A 22,975-nucleotide genomic window follows, 5' to 3' on the forward strand; every position below is an offset into this window, starting at 1 on the left:
TTGCATTTTCCTTTGAAAAGTGAAAGCAAGGATCATAGAATCATAGAATCATTTGGGCTGGAAAAGACCTGTAAGATCATCCAGTCCAACCGCTAACCTACCACTGCCAAGTCCACCACTAAACCATGTCCCTAAGTGCCACATCTACATGTCTTAAATACCTCCAGGGATGGTGACTCAAACACTTCCCTGGGCACCCTGTTCCAGTGCCTGACTGCATGAAGAAATATTTCCTAATATCCAATCTAAACTTCCCCTGGCACAACTTGAAGTCATTTCTTGTCCAGTCTCTTGCTACTTGTGAGAAAAGACTGACACCCACCACATCGCTACAACCTCCTTTCAGGTGGAGGCTGATAAGGTCCCACTTGACCTTCTTTTCTTTAGGTTAAACAACCCCAGTTCCTCCTCATCTGCTTCTCACAAAATGTGCTCTAGACCCTTCACCAGCTTTGTTGCCCTTCTTTAGACATGCTCCAGCACCTCCAGATGAAACATTGTCTGACGAAGCCTAGATTTTTAAAAGCTATGGGAGACATCAGATGCTTTACTTTTCATGTGCACAGTGAGAGACATTAGGTCCAGGTTTTTCAGAGGGAACTTGTCATCAATTCCCCAAAATACAAAGAATCCCATAAAATCTCAGACAGTGGAGGTTAAGTTATAGTACAATACTTCATTTATTTGATTAAAACCCTCCATGGCTCGTAATCAGCATTTATTTCTATTTTTATTTCTATTTCTTTTTTTTATTTCTATTTAAAAATAAAAACTGTGAAACCTGAAAAATAATAATCATGGCAACAATAATAAAAGTAAGCACATACTCTGCTTTGTGCAGTACATTTCTTCATGCTCTGTAAGGGAAGGGTTGCTATTTGTGGTATGCTCCAAGTCTGCCTTTCAGAAGACAGCCCAGCTTGGCTGGATAGCTTTCAGTTGCTACTAGAAATATGTCACTTATTAGGAACAGAGGGGATGTTTATCACTGTCTCAAGGGTTACTTTGGCTGAAGCAAAGAAACAGCTCAGTTATATAATGGAAAGAGCTGGGTCAAAGGATAAGAATTTTATGTAGTGTGTGCTCAGGACTCCAACAATGCAGGCTGGGTTTCTCTCTCGTGTATCTTGCACAGACAGTGAGTATGACAATGGCTATACAGGGTGATCTATCTAGTGCTTAGTTTTGTTACCCAGACCCATCACATAGTCATGGTTCAAACCCTCTTCCAAGTAACCTAGAAACACCAGCTCCAGTAGAGAAGCTTGAACACAGCACCATCTTAATTGGTGCTGAGTATCAGCTATCCTTTCAGTCCTCACCAGCATTAACAGGGGTATACTCCTTGCCATAAATTTGGTTGTGATTTCTGGTGAAACAGCAAAAATAAACCCAACCGTGCCTCCTTTATGGATACCACCTCACTGAGCACTGCACAGCATTTCAACAAGAGAGGGACAGTTATAAAAAGTTGAACCTGTGTTTCCATCTGTTCATATAAATGCTAGAGGTCTCATTTTAGGGTAGCCAAAAACCTACATCCAGAGCCTTTATAAAGCCTCCTCCCCGTGTTTTACTCCCCAGTGCCAAGGTCATGCTGCAGATGAAATGTTGAACTAAGCATCAAATTGTCAAGCACAAACCCAATTACCACGATAACAACCCAGAAAACAAATACCGGGAAGCCAGCATCACGTCTCACCCTAATTACCAAACCCAGCTGGCCCCGGACCACAGTGACCTCAGGTCCTCATCGGGTGGGGGGCGCTCCTTCGTGAGGCAGCCGGGGGCTGGGGCGGCTTTAAGCGGACTGCCTCAGCCCCCTGCGGGGAAGAAGCTCTGAGGCAGCCCACGTACCCTCACCCCAACACCTGCTGCGCCGCCATTTGGCCGTGAGACAGGGGGCAGCGGCCGTGCACTGCCCCGCTAGCCTCTTCTCCCCCCACCAACTTCCCGGGGTGTAAACAGCCGCGCCAGGTGCCGCCCTCGCCGCAAGGGGATCGCTGGCGGACGAGGAGAGCCAGGCGGCGCGGCCCGACTTGGCAGCACAGACCCGGAGTCGCGGGCGCGGAAGGTATTTCAGTGGGAGCGCGGCCTGCCCTCCCGCCAGCCCGCCCCGACGGCTGGCCCGCCCCTCTCCCCAGCGCCCTCCCTCGCCCCGCCGCCGGCTGACAGGTGCGCGCTCTTCCGCGGCAGCACCGGACCCGCGCCCCCTCGCCTGAGCCGGCCCCTCTGCGCGCCCCGCGCCCGCACCAGACCCGGCTCGGCCCCGGATTGTTTAGTCCTTGGGAAGCTGGTCTGGGTCCAGATTTTGCTTTGATCCTTCTTTATTTATTTTATTTTTTTTATTTCTTTTTGAGAGAGAAAAAAAAAAGTCAAAGAAAAACAAAACCTGGAGACACAGAAAAGGGCTCTAGGAAAAAGTTTTGGATGGGATTATGTGGAAACTACCCTGCAATTCTCTGCTGCCAGAGCAGGCTCAGTGCTGCCTTCTCCCCAGCGGCGCAGCCCGCGCCGGGCGCTGCTGAGAGACGCCCGGGCCTCGGTGCCGCGCCACCAGTGCCTGCAGTGCCGGAGCCCCTCGCCCCGCCGGCCCAATGCTCCTCCTCGGGCTGCTCCTGCTGACATCTGCCCTGGCCGGCCGGAGGCAGGGGGCCGCCGCGGAGTCCGACCTCAGCAGCAAGTTCGCCTTCTCCGGCGCCAAGGAGCAGAACGGTAAGGAGCAGCAGCTACAGCCGCTGCCGCTGCCGGCGGGTAGCCCGGGGCAGGGCTGGGGCAGGCGCCCGGCCGGCGCGGAGCGGAGCAGCGCAGCGCTGAGCTCTCTGGTTTGCGGTGCTGCCCGGCGCCGCGGAGAGAGCGCGGCCGCGGGAGGGGAAGCCGGCGAGCCGGGCAGAGCGACTGGGGCTCGGCAGCTGGGGAATCGCCCGCCGCCGTCAGGGGTGTGCTGTGGGTAAAAGGGCAGCGGTTCGCGGCCAGCAGGGAGCTCGGAGTCTCTCCTGCCGTCGGAGGTGCAAAATGACCCCCCACCGTCCTTCCCCCCCCCCAAGCAAGATCCCGCGCACCTTTGTACCCTAAATGCTTATCTGGGGGGGGGGTGTGGGGGGGTGTGGGGTGCGTGTGTGTCTGTGCTTGAATGAGTGGTATTTGTGCAGGCTGGAAACGAGCTAATCCTGCATAGGAAATGAGAATTACTTTCAACTTTCAAGTGTACCTGAAATGTTTAGAAAACTCTCAAATGCAAGTTCCCTTGGGCTGGATCTGTGCGGAGCTGGAGAAAGACTCCTTTCATACAGCAAGGGCAGCTTCGGGGTGTGTAATTTGCTTAGCCTCTGAACTGCATATGATTTACATTATTCAGATTTTTAAGCTCTTTTCCTCTTGATCTGCTATTATGAAGTAATTTTAAAGAATATTTTACAAACTGAAACGTTATATACTGCATGAAACCACACTTAGTGTAGAATATCTAAAATTAAGGCCGTTAGCATGCATTCATGGAAACCCTGGTGCTTAATGTATGGGGAGGGGTGGTTTGAAAAATTGAGTACTTTGCATGTCAGCTAGAGCAAGCTCTCTCCCTGGGCACAAACCAACACAAAAGGGCGAACTGGGAGCTCTCAAAACTCTCTGAACTGTAATGAAATAAAGCAGAAACACAGTTTTGAGGCTAATTCAATTCTCTCAACTTTGAACTTGGGACTCCCCAGATATAAGTATTCTACGTCATATCTTTTAATAGAAAGCAAAGTTTGAGACCACCACCAGTGCTTTGAATGGGTAGAATATGCAGTGCACTAGCAAATTTAGCAGGGGGAGATTAATACTGCTGTGGCCTGCTAATGTGATGATATATGGCACCTGTGGATTGCCAGAGCTGCTGATCAAAGAGCAGCATGGGGATCAATCTCTAATCAGAGCAACTGCGAAGGGCCAGAGGAAAGTGATCAAAAGGCTCGGAGACCCAGCTATTCTGACAGGAAACCAATCAGACTTTGTTCACAGTACAGGAAATTATCTGCTCTGTGTGAGAAATCACTCACTTTCTACCCCTTCCCTGCTTACCTGGCAGTTACAGGCTTTAGGGCACCAGTTTGAAACAAAATAGACTTGGCACTAATATACTGAAGTCTCATGCTGTTATGGTGCCTTCTGTTAAATTTGCATGGAGTGCATATGAAGCCAATTGACACACAGAGGATCACCATTGCTGTGGTTTAACTTCATCAGAACTGGAAAGAAACCTGCTATGCTGTCAGTCTGCCCTTGGAGATTTGTTACAGGGTCTGTTACAGCATAAGGCAGCTGGGCCCTGAAGGGCCTCCAGGGTCCAACAATGGGAAGCACAACAGTGTAAAAGGTAGATCGTATGGCACAGAAGCAAAACTGATGTAAGTAAGTATACGTGACAACACAGACTAGATTCTATTCACATTCTATCAGAAATGCAGCTGCCTTAGGTCAGGCTTCAACTGGTTTGTAGTGCAATTTGGCATGCTCCAAGACAGAGTCACTACATCTTAGAACAGATGCAAAGCCGGGAGAATTATATTTTTTAACATGCCCTGAAACTGTGTTCTGTGGTAGTTTACACTTACAACACTCCAGGAGGTTCTTATAGCTTACATGAAGTTTGCTTTCTAGTTGTTCAATTGCAAAACTTACTTTAAAAATTAGCACAAGTTTAGGTATAACTAAGTACCAACCCTTGACTTTTCTTAAATGATACTAATTATTTGGGGGATCAGTAACACTGGTCAAACCAGTTCTTACTTGATTTAATTAGGGTGATTTTTACACTCTGCTGCAATCTAAAGATTGTATAGCTTTTAGCTAGAGGCAGGTTAAAATTCTCTAGAGTATGAGAATGAGCTATTGCTGTTCACATGCCAAATAATCTTTGGTCAGGAGAAAGGGAGATTTTTCACTCACGCATTCTACAAATAAAAAAAAAAACCTGTCCTCTACTTGTAAAATTGCTAAATGGCCAAAATTTTTGCAGTAGAATGGATTAGTGTTACTCAGCTGCACACGTTGGTGCTGTAGCTATTGCTTCAAGGTGATACTGAAGATGTCTATGACCAGTTATTAAATCGATGGGACTGCTTGTGTTACAAAGGGTAAGCACGTGCTTAAGGATTTTTTCACCATAAATGATGTTTATTTATTAGCCAAGTGATTATTAACTTCAAAATTACAGTTTGTCTCGATTTATTTGCTAGATGTAGCCATAAGGAGTTCTCTTGTTTCTGGTGTATATGGAGTGTCATTTTAGGTGGCAATTTCCTAGTGTAAATATTTCTTTGTAACTGTAAATTAGTTATTCTTAGAACACAGTATTTTGCTGCCACCTCCTAGGAATTCAGTGTGATGGTTGTTGTGGGGCCAGTGTAGCTCCATTTAAAATCAGTTAAAACTACCTCCTTGTTTTTACTGGCCCTCTGTTACATTCAGATTTTTTTTAAGAACAGGTTGTATTTGTAACTCTGCTTGACAGTAAGGGGTTTTATGTGATTTCTTTGATAAATTCATATTAATGTTTTTGTTTTGTTCAACTGAGTAAATATTCATCTAGAGGATCAAAGAAGTTTGCGCAACAATTTATGGAAGCTGAAGTAACAGTAAATGGTTTGTGTAGTGATGGCTCCCATTTATCTGGGTAGATTTAATATCCACTATTCTTTGTCATGTTGAAAAGCAGATTATGCTTTGAAGGGTTTTTCATACTTAGGTGGCCTTATCAGTTCTGTTATGGCTGTCTGATGTACTCGCTACCATTTTTCCATACTGAAGTAGAGTCAAGAAAAATTCATCACTCCTTCTCTTTTGAGGAGAAAACTGTATCTCTTGCATATTGAATTTGATTACTTGTATGATTTACTTGTTTCTTTTTTCTATTATAGTTCTTGCTGGTTTTGAATCTACTTTTGACTGCTGGTTTTATATCTTCATCCTGTTTCTGTAGTTTGGGGAATTCCTGAGGGAGCTGTTGGTCAATGGAGTATTGTGAATGACAGTTCTAATGACTGGACTCTGGTGGTCTGAGCATGCCTGCTTATTTGATATTATTAGTTTAATTTAGATTTGATTACAACATGAAATGGCAAGAGAATCGAAGTCCTGTTTGCTTGGCTGTCTTAGGACAAGACATGATAAATTTTTAAAGTAATTTTGCTAAGCTGTCAGCTGTTCTGATTTCTGTGAGAAAGATGAGGATATCTTTACAGAAAATAACACAAAAAAACCCCTACTTTTGGGTGCAGTGAAGTGTATAGCTTATGTGGCATGTGCATTTAAATGGAGCAGTGCATGGCTTCAGAAAGTCAAGAAACTAAGGTCAGTTAGCAACTCACCAGGACCAAGCAGTTGAGAGAGGTTAACTTTCCTGTAGGCAGTTTCAAGTGTAAATGAGCAGTGGTAAATAGAGTTGCTGAAGTAAATTTTAGAAAACCAAAGCATTTACTTGATTTCTGTTAATCCTGCAGCACAGGTAATGTACTGGTGATGGTGTAGCTTTTGACAGATCTTTCTTTTAAGTTACTTGTGTATCTCAGGCTACCCTTGGGAAAAGTTGGTGACTACAGCTGGAACTGAAGTGAGTAGCTGAAGTGCCAGAGGAGGCTTCTCTCATCATGTTGGTGTGTGTGTGGCCTCAGCTCCTCCTCACAGCCACCAAGAGGATTTCCATGTTCATATATCTCCAGAGGAAGTTTCCAGATTATTCAGGGATGGGGACAGGAGAATTTCTGATTAAGGTCATTTGACTCAGGCTGAACACCTGAAAGAAGCTGTGGATATCCAAGTGATGCCGTGCATTGAATTCTTGCAGATAGGAATGTTGGTGCTTTTGCTTGAGTGCAGTCATTTGACTGCAAAATTATCTCTTATAAACCAGCATACTTCAAAGCAGTGGGAATAGATGCCACCTCTGCTCACTCTTCTTGAATTGATGAGTGCCACTACAGTCTGTTGACTGCTGCTGGGCAGCAGCAGTTTTCTTCATTTCGAGAAGATGAGGAAGTATAAAATACGAGCACGTGTTATCTGAAGGGAAACTTGATAGCAGTGCAATTTTTCTCAAGTTTAATCTACTTCTGTTTAGTCCAAGGCTTGTTTTGAAATGTTTTAAGGCCCTTTTCCTGGAAAGTGAAGAATTGCACCACATCCTCTTTCGACTTTAAGCAAAAGCTTGTGGCAAGTTAGAGAAGCTCTTCGACACTGTGATAAATAGCAGTGGAAGAGAGTTCTAAATTTATTTTTTCTGCCTTTGTAGTTGACTTCTGGCATATTGTGTGCTGTCATTCAGCAGAGTGCTGCTTGGGACTTTTCCTTAGTCCTGCTGCTTCCCTCAGTTTCTTCTGGTAGACAAAAGTCAGGGATTTAAAAGCACAGACCATTTGCAACTTGTCCCATGTAGTCATTTCATCCTTCCCATCCTTCCTGTATCTTTGTTAAGTATCTTTAGTGGAGTTTAAGGGAGAAACATGTAAAATCTTATTTTTGCCTTAACAGACTTTAAAGCTTTATGTCATGTTGGCCGGGGGTTTCTAGCTTGTCTTTCAGTCAGATACAGAGTTTTATAATGGAGAAGAAACACAGGGCATACCTTTAAACACTGACAGCTATACTGCCAAAGGGCTTATGTTTAACTTTGTCTTCACATAAACATAATGTCTTTTATATCTTAAAACTTTATCCAAACCTTTTAAATTTAATTATTATGTAGTCAACATGTAATAGCAAAGGACTGGTTTGCATCCTATAGCAGTGGCTGCTCATTATAGCAGAGTGGTTTGGGGAGGGGGGTTGTTGCTGTTGGGTAGCTGCTGCTTTTGTTTTTTGCTGTGTCTGGCAGTTCCTGATTACTAGAAAGAGGACACTCTGTGCAAGTCCACTTCCCATAGCTGGAAACAAGCCTCTTCAGTTGCTTTCTAGATAGTTCTTGGCTTTACCAGAGAACCGTGCCTTTGCTTTTTTAGTCACAAAGTGCGTGCCATGGAAACCTGGTGTGTAAGTGTCTTAGAAACTGGCCTTTTAGCTGAAACCTGTGGGACTTAGCAAAAGTTACACAACAGAAAATGAATAGAGCTAACATGCAGAAATGCAGTTGTTTTAGTAGTAGTAGTAGTAGTAGTTTTAGCACTTAGGTATCTATGAGTGCTTAGTTGTTTTGGAATTTCTGAGAAACTAATTGTACCTTAAAACTTACTCAACCCTGTTATTCCCTTTTGGGGAAAACTTTTGCAGCTTGTGTTTGAATGTGAAATGCTTTTATTTAAGTAGGTGAGTGAAAATGCATAATGTGTTATTGTGAAGCTAAAATCCAAATTTTTCTAGCGATTTCATTAAATTGTAGGATGTTATTTTAAAGTGGCAATGCCAGGAAAATTTATTCATGACTCCATCCATAGACATCCTAGCCTTGGGGTTCATCTGTCTTCTGATCTTCATTTCTTGACATCTTTCTGCTGAGATTTTATAAACATATCCTAAGTGTTACACTGGATTATTTGGGCTTAATTTCATCATCCTATAGCATACAAACCAGTTTTATGTGAAGATACCCATTTTACAAAGCATGTGTACCAAAGCATCTCTAGTCATTTTCATAACCTAATCAGTTTCTACAGTTGACTGGATGAGACAAGGCAGGACTCCAAACCCTCATGGACAGAGTGTAGGAACTACTAAAAAAACTTAATGTAAGCTAAAGGAGAGAGCCCCCTAATTCCCTGGTCTCTGCATTAGGGTTAGCAAGGACTTACTTTCTTCTGAGCTTAATTAGTTCTGTTCCAAATGCTACATCTTTGTTAAGCGTGTCCACAATTTGGACTTTGACGTTCGTCTTGCATAGCCGTGACCATACATTTACACTGGGCTTGTGGTCTGCTTGACTTCTTGTCACTGTGGATTCCTCTGAAGTGCTGCTAGTGTGTACCACTTGTCAACCCCTGTTAGTATGCTTTTACCTTCTCTGACTAGACTATCATGAGCTGGCTGCAACTCATGTTAAAAGAACTCATCAGCTGTTTAGTTAAGTCTCTTTGAGCCGCTGACTTATTATTTCCCTGTGTGGCTGTTCTCTTTCAAGCTGGGCTGATTTGAGGCTATACTTCCCTGCAGTTTAACTCTGCAGTGAAGATGTTCATGGTGCTGGTTGCTACTTTTTTTTTTTTTTTTTTTTTTTTCCCTCCTTGTTTCCATTTTCATATGCAGGTGTTTAGGGCTGGAGAAGGAGAATGTGAATTAACCTTCCATGTACTTCAGTCCAACATGATTCAGGCAGAAAAAGCATTTGCACATGAAGTAAGAAAGTGTTCAAAGGTTATTTATCATGTAGTGGCATCCTTTTATAGTAGTGAGACTTGAAGAGTTGCAGAGGAGTAACCAGTAACAGTTTCTTCCATGGCAGTGTGCCTTTTTGTGAATTAATCCTCATAAATTATTCATTAATCTTGCTCTTCACGGTGAATTTATTTAAGGTCTCATTATAAAACCAGACATTTTAAGGAGATTCTTTAGGATGAAGAGCATCTCTGTTCCTCTATTCCCTGAAAGCTCAAAACATGTAAATTTCTCGTGGAGTTTGTTAAAACTGATCAGTAACTATTGGAATAGTATGCAGGCATGGCTCAGTTTGATCACCGTTGCATGGGTTTCTTCACATGAAATGCAAGGTATACTCTGGTTCTGAATGTAAAGCCAGGTGAAGGTGGTGGCAGGAACGCTGAGGCTTTTCTCTGGTTACGCTCCTTGCACCCTAAGGCTGGAGGTAAAAATCTTTGTTTAGTACTGTGTTTTCAAGAACAGTGGTGCTAATTGGGTAACTATCCCTTTACAGTCTCTGTGACACTATAGTTTTACTAAAGGAAAGCATGGGAGGTTTTCCAAGCTTTCAGTTGTAGCTGGTGATAACTGAGTGCTGGATTAAAACTCCCTTATCACCCTTATGTGGCTTTTCTTGACATGTTCAGTCTGTCTGTCTCAGAAAAGGCAAAGAATGCCATGGGCAAAGTAAATAATGCTGCTTGTGTTTCCTGTACATCTAATTCCTTTTTGCAGTGCTTCTGCTGTAATATTCTTACCTTCTTACAGAATTTATTGCCAATTCATAGTAAGAATTGTGATGGCAGTTAGATGCTGCAGTTAATTAGGGAATTGGTCTGTAACTGATAAAGTGGGCTTCAAACCAGGTTCAGGCAGTAAAAGGTAAAGGAGTGGTGTTCTTCTCATAGTTTCCATATTCTAAATCTTTAAGCTGTTACTCAGTTTGGCACATATCAGCAAAGTTGTAATTTTCTGTGAAGAAGTCCATGTGTAAAATACCGGGAGTGTCATATTTGAAGAGTAGCTTACCTGGAAAAATGGTTTGGGAAGTTCTCTTAGCACATCTTCCAAGTCAATCCATAGCTGGTAATGTCTCTATGCTACCTTTTAAGCATGATTTGTATGAAAGCATGTGAAATGGGGGAAATGCCTTTGCTGGAAGAGGTACTGATTTGTGAAATAACGCATAATATCACTTGTTTTAATTGTTAGCTGTAGTCTTTTCCACATCATTCAGTTGTCTAGTCTTTTATTAAGTTGTCATTTGAGGAGCTTTGTTGGATGAGCCATTGCATGGTAGCAATGAACCCTTCTTCAAAACAGAAGCACAAGTCCTAGGAGCTCCACGTTCCTTCTCAGATTGACAGGAAACCAGCACTCATTTTATGCAATAGTTAAACATGAAAAAAAACATATGGCACAGGAAATTCTTTTGCTGTGTGTGAAGGTATGGCATTTCCAAACTGAAAGTGTTGTTCTGACTACTTCACCGGTAGTGGTGAGTTATATGAGGCCACTTCCATCTGCAGACAGTCTGTTTCACTTGCTTGTGGTTCTGGGGCTCATTCAAATGCTCTAAAACAAAATAAAAGCAATGGATGTAATAACTTCTTTATGGAAAAGTCATAAAAAGCTACAGGGCCGTGTAAACAAATTGGATCATTTACAAGATGTTTAAGTGATGGATATTCAGTCCAAATTCAAAGGTGTGGATTAGGTTTTACAGTCATCTTGACTGAATTTTACCCTCAACAAGACTTCCTTTTTCTGCTAGGAATGCCTTTGACACTACAGATGACAAATTCTCTGAAACTGTGTTTTCAAACATTTCAGTGCATTCAGGGTAAAAGCTGAGAAACAGGAGAACAATTCAGTAGTATAATTTGATCTTTTTCTAGGTGAATGAGAGGCCTTTCTTGATCCACATGGTTACACTGTAAAGCCATAGTGGAACTTTGTAGTATTCCCCAGGAAAATAAACTAAAAGAGTTTCCTTTCTGGATTCAAACATGCCTGAACTAATTACAAAGCAACCGTTTTGGCTCTCTGCTCTGTTCGTATAAATAGGTTTGCACAGAGCCACAGCAACTGTGATCCAAGTTAAACTGCACTAGAGGAACTAGTCAGAGAAACTTATGTCAGCTCTAATTGAAGCATTGAACATTATGGTGTGTCAACTCACAAGACCCTTGTGGCTCATTTCATCATTTGTCAGAGAGTACTGAAAAAGTGGAATGGAAAAGAGGATAACTTAATAATTCTGTCTGTTAAAATACATTCTGCAGGGTTATTTATGTGCTTCAATGTAAATGTAAGCTTACGTATAGACAATTTTTTTGAGTTTGGGGAAAGGGAGTTGGTGTTAGCTACTATGAGGTGCTTTTCTTCTCATGAGATTTGGTTATTCAGCTTTGCTATTACCAGTGCAATTTCAACTACCTTTCAAAACTCTTCATGCACTAAAATCCACAGATCATTTCAGAATGAAAATAACTGTACTCAGTGCAAGTTTGGAGTTAGTTTTAATGAACTGTACATGGGTAAGGCTACCTATTTGTATGTACAGTGCTAAATAATGAGCTGTTGACTCATCTTCTAGATGCTTGATACCATGCCTGTGAAAATAATAGCTGTTACTTGGAAAGCATTTCTGTGTAATAATAGTATTTGAAATATTATGTGTACATAAAGGCCTTCAGAAAGTGATTCAAGTGAGTGTTGCATTGTACAGTGTCAATGTAAAAGGTTTTTATGTATATTGTTGGCAAGCTGCATGTTAAAAATACGATTTGGGGAAGTGGTCTATCTTAAGATCTCAAGGCTTCAGTGTTGTACTACTGTTTGTTGCATAGGGAGATCCATACCTGCAAATATTTCTGTTGCTTGTGTAACTGTTATGTACCTGAAAGTGAAGTAAAGCCTTGTAATTGGCAGCCAAGAAGTAATGTGTCAACACCAAACATGATTTCTGGATGAGGAGATGAAATATTGCATATGACCTTACCTAAATGCTACTTCATGAAATACGGCTAAGGATTCTTGTGAGGGCTGCTTCCTTTTCTTTGTGTCATTCAAAAATACCCAGCCCTCAAAGCACTGCATATCTCTAGTCAGACTAGAGCCTAAAACTTGAAATGCTCTAAAAGTTTCTAAGCACTCTCTGTATTCCTTAACAGTACTTGCTGGTATAAGAATTCACAAAGTAGTTACCATTAGTGTTAATACAGCCTTGTAGCCATTCCTTCTGAAGTGTTTGTGAGGATCAGTGTATTAGTGCTAAGGGTCTTGGCCAGTAGAGTCTTTTCGGCAATCTTTACTTATTCTTGTAAGATTCTTTGTAAAAATTGGCATGAGATATTGAGAACAGCCATCTCTTTGGTTTCTTCATTGGGAATCTTTATTCTATACCTGTTCTCGGTGCCTGTGAGAAGTAGTATGTGAGTGGGTGTCCTAGGCTGAGTCCAGATAGCAGAGGGTTTTTGAGCTCATCAGCTTTCATCTCAGGAGAGACCATTGAGATCATCTTCAATCTTACCTAACACTTCAAGAGTGCCACACCTCAGTAAAGTGAGTGTACCAGTAAAGAGGGTTCTGTTACTTAAATATCTACCTGATCTGCAAAATTATCTTACTGCTTGTGGGGGAAAAGATGGTTTTGTGTGGTTGTCACGTAGAGATATAAACATGTTTCTAAAGCATGTTCTTGCCTTATCAGCAAGAATCTTGCAAAACTCTTGATTGGTCTCATTAATCAAGATGCATGGGAAGGTACTGTGCAATGATAATACCTAATTGAATAGCTGTAAGATATTTTTGTGCTGTTACTGCTTTTAAAGTAATTATATTATCAAAATTTGCACCTGGTTAGCTCTTTGCATTAGGGAAAGTAGTGGATGATGTACCCATAGCAGATCTAACATTGTCAGTTTTGTAGGATCTGTAGCTCCTCTTTGAGATAAAGTTTGAGAATCTACAACATTATCGTTAAGAATACTGTTTCAAGGTTGCATCAATGGCTTTGCCTAAAGCTGTTTTCCCTTGCACGTTATTAAAAAAAAAAAAAAAGCCAAATCTTGTTAGTGGTTCTGATTCATCTGAAATAGTTTAAAATATTTCACAATAGAATGGGGGTTTAGTTTTCTTATGGGCAATTTTAAGAGTACAGCATTTATTTCTAGCAGCAGTTGCTTAGTAGATGGTCTTTAATTACTCGAGATTCTACTTACGTGCACTTGTATGTGAGTTATTCTGACACTTTTATGTATGTGGATGTTTAGTGTATGTTTTGTTCTGGTTCTGTTTATTGAGGTATAATATTGGGATAGATTGACTGTTCAGGTTTTTTCCCTTTCAGGAAGTACTTGGTAACTGTGTTCAGTATTTGCATTACAGATGAGAACATGTTCTCTGTAGTTTCTTAAAACACACAAATGTTTTGAGTTGGCTTGGGCAAGCCATGGAGAATATTGGAGCTAAAACTGTTTTGACTGAATTAAAAGTGGGTTAGCAGAATGTTAAACGGGTTCCCAAATGTCCAATAAATGAAATAGCATATAGTTTAAGTACTAATCTTGTATGTATATATGAAGATCAGCTAAAGCTAGGTAACATGACAAATAATATTTACATTTCACTTTCATTTTCTTTTGTTTGGGAAGGAAGGACTCTTCCGTGCTTTTCTACATGTCAGATGTTCCTACATTCACTTAATTCCAGGCAACAGGGACTGCTGAACATGTGGATTGTAGCCCAACATACAGCTTGGATGTGGCTGATACACACCGCAGAGGGATAATGTCTGATCTGTGTGGCTGCAGCTGGTTCATGCCATCTGGTTTTGGAATGTGCATGTGCACCCAGATGTTGCCAGTGGATACAGAATAGAGTAGCTATTGATTTCTAAGTCCTGTCACCCCAGCCCTTCTTTGGGATCATAGAAGGCAACTCTGTAACAAGCTCTTTTCTTTTTTTGTTTGTTTGTTTGTTTGTTTTAAGTGACTGGTTTTACTGATGTGTTGCAGCACCCTTTATTTTTTGTTTGATATTACTGCCTTTACTGCATTCCCTTGGCTGGTTTAAGACTTCAGGGACAGCTACAGTGTAATGATGTTAGTTTTTAGTCACAAGTATCTGTTTTTTCAGTTGTATTTTCTCCTTTCTATCATCATTTTTCAGGATATCTATTGCTTTGAAGCTTGAAGTCTATCCTAAAGGCCTTTGTAAAATACTTAGTATTTGTGGTAATAGATTGCTCCTACTTCTACTTTAGCCAAATCCTTAATATAAAGGCAATTCTAAACTTGCTGCTTACTACAATGCATGCTGTTCTCTGTACTAGCAATTTGTTGTATTTACTGTTCCCTTATGCATGAATACTTCCTTATACATAATGTGTTACTAGCTCTGATCCCTAAACTTCCCCACTGACAGTACTTTGGATAGTTATAAAAGAGGCAAAGATATATTGAGGAGTTGTTCACTAAGGTATGCAAAAACTTTCACTGTGTATTCCGCAGTGAAATTCAGAGGAATTCCAGTGAAGTTGAGTTATGATTGGATATAGTTACAAGGAGAAAAATTGCGTGATACACATTTGCAAAATCAAGCTGTTGTCATTAACTGAAAACTTAGAAAAAAGAAATATCTAGCAAGATGACTACTTTTTTAGACTTCTGATTGTGTCTATAATATGTGAAATTAAGTTCAGAAGCTGTATTCATGTTTGCTACAGTGGTTGTGGCTGTCTAGCTATAAAAATAACTTGCTGCATGTGAATTGCTTTCTTACCTGAAGAAAATGAAATCAATAATGTTTCAAGTGTAATAAAGCTTATTTTTGGAAAGTAGTATTTGAAAGATAAAAGCTAATCATACATTTGTGTTTCAAGCATTATTTTCTTTTCTAGTTTTTCATTCAGTGCCTTTTCTCAGCTAAGGAATCCAAGCTGTATGTAGAATATCAAGAGTTCTACCACTTTTACTGTAAATCTTGACAGATATGGACAGATATGGAAATCTGTGCTGTAGAAAAATAATTTAATAAGAACTGTAAGAAAAAAAAGATGCTTCTTCCTTTCTGCCAAGAGATAAATGGTCTTTTCCACAGTTCACAGAATAGTTGAACAATGTTGGGTGTATTTTAGTATAAAGAAGTTGTATACATACAGAGGTAAAGACAGAAATATGAAAAGGAAATCAGTGTTGAAAGCCATCTGTGGAAAAAAAAAAGATGTTAGCACAGAAGTTATCTTTCTTTGTATCTTTTTTCTTTCTGTGGTAGAGGGCTGAATAAAAGGGCTCCAGCATAGTTACACTTCCTTTGATTACCAGATGTGGTTGCATTTTTTTTTTTTATTTTTATTTATTTAATTTTTATTCTGTTCTGCATGGGTATATTATTTGATAAGTACAGGGATTTTAAGATAGTTATAATCTAATTTTTACATCATACAAAGATACTGACAAGCGGAGTTTGGAAGACTTTCCACTGTAACAATCAGGACATGAAGCAAACAGTGAAGACTGCCATCTAGTTGTCATAACCACTACAATATACTGGCTTCATTTGTCCTGCAACATGCCTAAGAACTCTTTTTTGCGGTGCTGTTCCTCAAAGTACAGGATGTGTATGGCGGTACTGGTTGTTTAAACCAGTAGGTCTTGATTGTCATTCAGCTAAATTCTGGTAAGGCAAGCTTCTAATGCTTTGTTAACTATGTCCTGAGGCTGCTTTGTTACAAAGCGACATTGGTAAGTCATTGGCTTTTTATTGATGTTATCTTGTAATGATCAATGTGAGTGGAGGCTTTACTTTTTCAGAGAAAGGCATGAATACCTTGCCATTATCTCTTGCACTTCGTGTTAATCAGAGTTCACCTTCAGGGAGTGAAGAGAGAAACCAATACTTTCAGCTGTTTTTCATTCTAGAACATTCTTCAATGTCATATAAGCATTTATATGTCTAGCGAAGTACAGATAAAAGTAGCAGATTCATAGTTTTTTTTTTTGTTAGTACTGGATTATCAACTTAAGCAATTTCTGTTTTTCTCTGTTTTATCCTTGTGCACTGAAATCAATGTCAGACATAGCCTTTTGACTCGCTTTTGTGTGGCTAGCAAGTGTGGCTTAAAGAGAAAGCTTTTACTAATAATTTTCATTACTTTAACGAAAGCCTAATAACCCTAACCCTAATACTTTTAAAAAGCAAGATCAAAGTAGAAAAAAAAAAATTGTATATGTCTCTGAAAATTCTCAGTATACTTTCTTTCCTGGCACATTCTGATGTTGCCAGTAGGAACTCGATCCTTAAAGCACAGAGAGAACGTAACAAACTGTGTAGTGGCACCTTTGTGCCAAGATAGATTCAGTGTAGCCGTATTTTAGGTTGTTGGGTTGTGGGTTTTTTTTGTTTTTTTGGTGTTATACATCATACTGGTAAGCAGTAGTTTTGGTATACTTAAAAAAACCCTGTGAGGAACATAATGCCTTGATTCAGGAGTTGTGTTTACAGTTAAGGGTGCCTTTGTTCACAAACCATGGGGAGACATGGAAGTAAATAATTGCTGTTCGTAGGGCGCAGAGGCATTGATGAGGAGGTAAGTCAAGCTAACTGCCTGCGGAAAATGTTAACAGTAGCTCGTTTGTCAAAGTGAATGTTCAGTGTCCGTTGCATGGGTATCCTGATAGGCACAGTACTCTAGAGTTTCTGGATAGGTAGGCAGGCAATTCATCCAACTCCCTGTATTATATCTTGTGTCTTTTTCTGAAAGTGAACAAGGGTATCTATAGAAAGTTTTAAATTATGATCTCTCAAAAGAAGGACCAATTTAATCTTGACTTCATCTGTGATTGAAAGCTGTCTCCTGGTTGTGATGTACCAAATGAGTATAAAAGTCAGTGGGTGGTTTGGTTAAAGGAGTAGCGGAAAACAAATGCATTCCTGTGGTAAGATGATGGGAGAAGGGAATCGAAGTAGAAGAAATGCAAGGGGAGCCATTTTGCGGCTGTTGGAAAAACAATGACTTTAGCCTTAATGAATTCCTTGTTTTTGAGGTTTTTTTTGTGTGGGGATTTTGGTTTTTTAAAATAAACTGAGCCCTAGGGGAAACGGGTGTGATCCAGACAGTGGTTACCACATTGACTTTTTGAGTAGAAAGGTCATCAGCTTGCACCTGCCAAAAAGATGTTGGTCAGTAGTGGTTAGATATGTCTTCATGTATGGATGGGAAAAGCAGGAGGAAGAGGAGCTTTGGTAACTTCTCCGTTTGAACAGTCCTGGAGCCCCAGGAATCACCTTTCGCAGAAATAAAAGCTAAAGTGATCAACACAAGGCTTTGAGTGCTCACCTAGCATGTGCTTTCTGTCACAGAGAAGAGGGAATGATCTTGCATGTAGGTTCAGCTCTGAAAAACTGAACCAAAAAGCCCCAAAACAAAGTCGCATCAAAATCAAGTCAGTCCTTCCCTTCAAAGTCGCTTGATTACACAGAACACACAACAGGTATAATGGGATTATTTGCTCAAAGGACTTTTATAGCAAGCAATAGAGATTTTTTCCATGGAAGATACTGATGGTTTTCACCTAGGTAATGTAAATAGGTAATTTCTCTGCAGTGTACGGTTATTAAGATGTTGTCTTCTGCAGTTCCATAAGTACTGTATTGGAATAGAAGTGACAGAAGCAAGGCAGAAGTAATAATATTACACAAAATTTAAGAATGTTTTAAAGTAAACAAGATCCAACTTGAAGAATCTGCTTTCATTCTCTGACAATCATGTTTGTGTTTTAAGATGTGTGTCCTTGTCGTAAAATTCTTGCTGCTCTTTCCCTTCCAGAACCAGCATACTTGGTTCAATGATCCTGGTTTTTGTTGTTTGTTGTTTTTTTTTTTTCTTTTTTTCCCCCTCACTTCAAATGTCTTTTTAAGCATACCCATTCAAATAAGCAATATTACACTCAGATTATGTCCAGAAAATAATTCTCTAAATAGCTTCAGATACCTCATTATCTTTCTTACAGTGAAAAGTATTTTTATGTTGTTACTTTCTTGGGCTTGGTATGTTTCTGTTTTCTTTCCATAGTTTTCTCAAAAATACTTAATGAATTACTTAAAGACCTCATTTAAAAAGTTTAAAACCTTAATCTAATTGCAGAGGGTTACCTAATGATGTTAATGCCACCTCCAACAATTACTTTGTCACTCTTCATGCTGTAGCTGTGTAATGAGGCTTTAGGCAGTGTTCGCTTTCTTGAAGTACCTGCAGAAATCTTCCAGGATCATGAAATATATATTTTTTTTAATTGTTTCCTTGATGCAAAAATATTTTCAGGGACTTCAGTCAGTGGCAGTCTAACAGTAGAACAGTTCAGTTACATTTCTGAAGATCATGACATCATTCAGGTAGCAATAAAGCATGAGAAATTGAAAGTACAAGGTCTAGCTGTTAATCCTGTTCTGTTCTTGTAACTTACTTGAAATTAGGTTTAGCCACTGCTTGACTAGGTTATCAAAGAAATGTAAAGTGGTATATGGAGAGGATTTGGAGGCTGTTGTAGCCTTCCATCTGTATTGGTACTGAATGTGGCATAATGGTGCTTCTATAGTTTGTTGTTGTTTTATTTGCTCTTCCTTTTTTTAAATTACTCTCCCCTTACTTTTGCTGGAGGGTTGAGATGGTGACTGGGATCATCTCTCACTTGCTGCAGGAATAACACACTCCTGTGACCAAATTCAAATTGGAGGATTGCTCTTGCTCCCCATAAATTCTTTCTTAAACACTAAATTTTCTTGCTCTATAATAATATCTTTGCTTTAGAGAAGTTGCTAATTAACTGCTTCTTGAGTTTTGTTCCCCATTTTGATCTGTAGGAATGTAATTGCTGTTATTTTACCCAGCCTTGCAACTTTGGATATATTTTAGTATTGTTTGGGATATTTACATGAAATGTGTGACTGTCCATTTATTATGCTTCATTTTTAACTTGTGGAAACTGTAGGAAGAAAGCTGTAGCAATTGTGGCACTGGAGGTTGAGAGCACAGCAGAAATCTTAACAAAGAGAAGGAAATCAGAACAGTTATGGGTAGAACAATTACAAAGCTCACTCTCACGTGTCTCCTGCTGACCAGGAAAAATTACCAAGAATTACCAGATTACCTTCTAAATATGAAAATTTCTAAAGATGTAAAATTTAGGGTTAATTAGCTTATTAAATGTTAGGCTGAGGAGAAGTCAAGAAATACATTCTTGATGGTACTCAAAAGAAGTGCTTTGTATTTGAGATGAAACCATTTTATTAAAAGTAGGCAAAGAGAGGTAATTAACAATATGGAATAATATGTGCATTTTGAATATCATCAATGGTAATGAGGCCAAAAGGAAGAGATAAGGTTAAGTGTAATGCTCTGATCTACAGTACAGCAGATTAAAGAAAGCACTAGCAATGTAACCTGTGTGCCAAGGCAACTCTCTGAGAAATATCTAGAAGGTAATAGCAGCCATTCCTGGCCAAATGAAAGGTCTAGTTAGTTCAGTGTGCTGTGTCTTGACAGTACCTGTTAAAGAACATAATGATGATTATCCAAACTATTTTCCTGCCTTTAGTAGTAGTCAGATTTTTGTATTTTTTTTTTTTCAAGTGCAGGCAGAATTTTTTTGGGTTTGGTGGCCCAGTAGCTTTTTGATACTTTGTACAGTTTCTAGTGGTGTGAAAGTTTAACCACATAAGAGATGAGTATCTTCTGTTGGATGCTTTACATGTGTTATTGGATCATTTTATTCAGTATCATCTAGTTTTCTGGTGCCTATGATTTTTAGATTTGACCTGCTATTGTGAAGCTGCTCCAGTGTTTGAGTCTGCCACATTGTTCTGTTGTATAGTGTTTGTGAGGATGTCTATTGTAAATATGCACATATGTATGTGTGTAGGTATAGGAGAATGAATAAAAATGCACATGAAGTAGGTATCTTCTGGTATTCCAAGTATAAAAAAAGTATTGACAAGCAGTATTTGAGATACGAGAACACCATGGATTTATGCAGTGATGGTGATTTGTCTGGTTCGCTGTGCTTTTGCCACAGGTTCTTACTATTCAAGTTTTCCTTTTAGCAGTGTAATGCAGAGAGTTCTGCACATGGGAAAGACACTAAGAAGTTGCTTTTCTGTTGTGCTCAGATCTGAGAATGATGAGAAACACAGTGAGATGAAGCCATAAATTTCACAGGAGCAAGCTGTTTCAGTATTCAACTTGAAGTGTATCATTGTTCATACAAGTAAAAAATGTTGTCATTGAGGTGCTGATTATACAAATGCGAAGTAAACTTGCATAAGTGTTCTTTCCTAAGCATTAGGTTGTGGTGTCAAGTGGTGTTCTGTTTGTTTTGGCCTTGGTTTTCTTCCCATAGGCTTTTTTTTGTTTGTTTGTAAACCTTCAGGACCAGGATCTACTCCTGCATTAGGCTTCTGCCTAAGAGGAGCAGAGACTTTTTGTTTTATTTTAGCTCTCCCAAGGGGAGAGGGAAGGGGAACCCACCCTAGCAGTAAGCAGGTTCTTCAGTGTAGCCAATGATATTTAGATCTTGCAAAGGAATTGCTGGTCTCCCATCCTTTTCCATGCCATCTTTCTCACTTGAATTTTATTTGTAAGGTATTTTACCAGTAAGTTTAACAAGTAACTTTGTATCTTTGTGTATCTTGTGTGTGATAGTGATTGATTTATTTTTTTTTTCCCCTCTGCCCTCCTTTTAAAACAGAGTATGTTGTAGGGTTTCTTGGTTATTTTTACATGAAGAAAAACATAGCCTTCAGAGTACCAAATGCTTCACCTGGCTACCTTTTTAGTTTCCCTCAAGTCAGTGTTTGGATGCCATTCTGCATTTAAGAATGTGGTTTTTGACTGCAAGAATAAAAAAAAACCCTTGTTCTTTGAAATGTCTATGAAAGTGTCAACTTGTATGCCTCTGGCTTCTGTGCTCTGAAGTTCTGGTTATTGTGCATGCAGTCAATAACACTTAGTCAGTAATCCTCATTAACCTCTTCAGGTACAAATGAGAAGCACTAGGTAGTAGCAGCTACTTGTTTTCTGGTAGTATTCTTATAGTTTGCAGATCTAGAGTTAATGTTGATGACACGCCACTTTTATGTTTAAACTGTAGAATTGAAAGTCATCTTTAAGCTTACCTTGGGAAGTTATTTTGTTAAGCGTTTTTGTGTTTGAGATGACTAGGAAAAAATAACTTTCAAGGTTGCCTTCTGTGTTTAAAGATAGCCTAGCAGTTGAACTATTAGTTGTCTGTTTGTTTGGATTCTGAGAGGACAAATGAATTCTGTAGTCATGGTCAGCCTAATGCATGCTCTACTGAATTTTTCTTGTTTTTCCTCAGTAGTATTGGATGACTGTTAAGTAAACCCTGTAGTGATACAAGCCTCGTTCTTTGTGGACAGCATTAACAGCAGGGACCAGAGTCCCTGAGGATGGTGTCAGTGGCTCATCGCTTGCCAGTAGTTCTCATCTGCAGGAAACCCTTTCAGAGGGAAAAGGTGCTTGCTGCGAGATGTGTTTCTTGGTTGCTGGTGGATCCAGTACACGTCACGTGGGCCTTTTCTCCCAGTTTCTTGTCAATGCCTTAGAGGGCCTAAAGGTACTGAGGAAAGAAAGAAGGAAAATGTATGTTTGGTGCACAAACTGAAAAAAAATGCTTATAAGTATGTTCCATATTTTTCTTTATTTGGAGCATATTATGTGCCTATAGTCACTAAAATGACTAGACTTTTATGAAAACTTAGGCTGAAGTGATACCATGCTAGGTGAAATGTAATAGAAATCCCACATCGAGTTGCTGGTACTTCTTTTTCTGGCTCACTTTCAAATGTGCCTGTGAGCGCAAAGGAATGGCATGTATTTATACATTTGTAAATAAGATCCCACACATTTTCCGCTTGAGAACATGCACTCAGACCTTTTATGGTCAGGAAGGGGTGTTTCCCTCTGTCTGTGAGCTACCCAGAGAACCACAAGTTTCCAAGCATGCAGTTCAGAAACTTGAAGATAATGCTTTTGTAAACTTGAATTTAAATGAAGAAGTTTGGAGGATTGAAGGCAGAAAAAGTAATTTTTCTCTTTTTCCAGTAGGAATATACTTCAGGATAAACAAACAGGTTTTGAAGTCGATGTTTTTGCTAAACTGAATTTCCTCATTCAGCTTTTCTTCTAAAAATAACACTTAGATCAAGCTTTCATGACTGTGTTTCTTGCTTGCAAAATGACTGCTTATCAAGAGAGGTTCAGTTGATAACGGCTTATTAGGATATCCAGAATTTATCCAGAACACTTTCTGGATATTTAGTGTCAGTTGATTATAGTGGATCAATGTACTCTAGCAATAATATTCTTAGAATAATTGATTTTGTGCGTAAAAAACCCCAAACTAAAAACAATTAACAAAACCTCACCCAGGTGACTTCTGGAAATACTTCAAAAATAGTAGCTTTCAGGCCTATTTCGCTTATCAAAGAAACTTCTGATTCAATTTGATCTCCAGCCCCTGTCACTGCTGGTAAAAAGTACTGTTGTATTGAGTAGTGTAGAAGGCACAAATGCAATAGTTTGCTTGTGAATTAATTTAGCTGCAGAGAGTATAATGAATGTTATCTT

The 22,975-nt window shown here is 39.7% G+C and overlaps 1 protein-coding gene across 1 annotated transcript in view; it reads left to right on the top strand.

Moving 5' to 3' along the window:
• Positions 1 to 2,105: 2,105 nt before the first annotated feature.
• PDGFC (platelet derived growth factor C) overlaps positions 2,106 to 22,975 on the top strand; it is a 132,815-nt gene continuing 111,945 nt past the window's right edge. The window contains exon 1 of the mRNA XM_061373589.1: positions 2,106 to 2,715. Within this exon, the coding sequence (XP_061229573.1) occupies positions 2,598 to 2,715 (118 nt within the window). The 5' untranslated portion in view covers positions 2,106 to 2,597. The remainder of the gene's footprint in view (positions 2,716 to 22,975) is intronic.

This window comes from Neopsephotus bourkii, unplaced genomic scaffold (assembly GCF_033783945.1).
Source record: "Neopsephotus bourkii isolate Nb327-2 ecotype Australia unplaced genomic scaffold, CSIRO-AGI_Nbou_v1 NB_168, whole genome shotgun sequence".
Taxonomy (NCBI): domain Eukaryota; kingdom Metazoa; phylum Chordata; class Aves; order Psittaciformes; family Psittacidae; genus Neopsephotus; species Neopsephotus bourkii.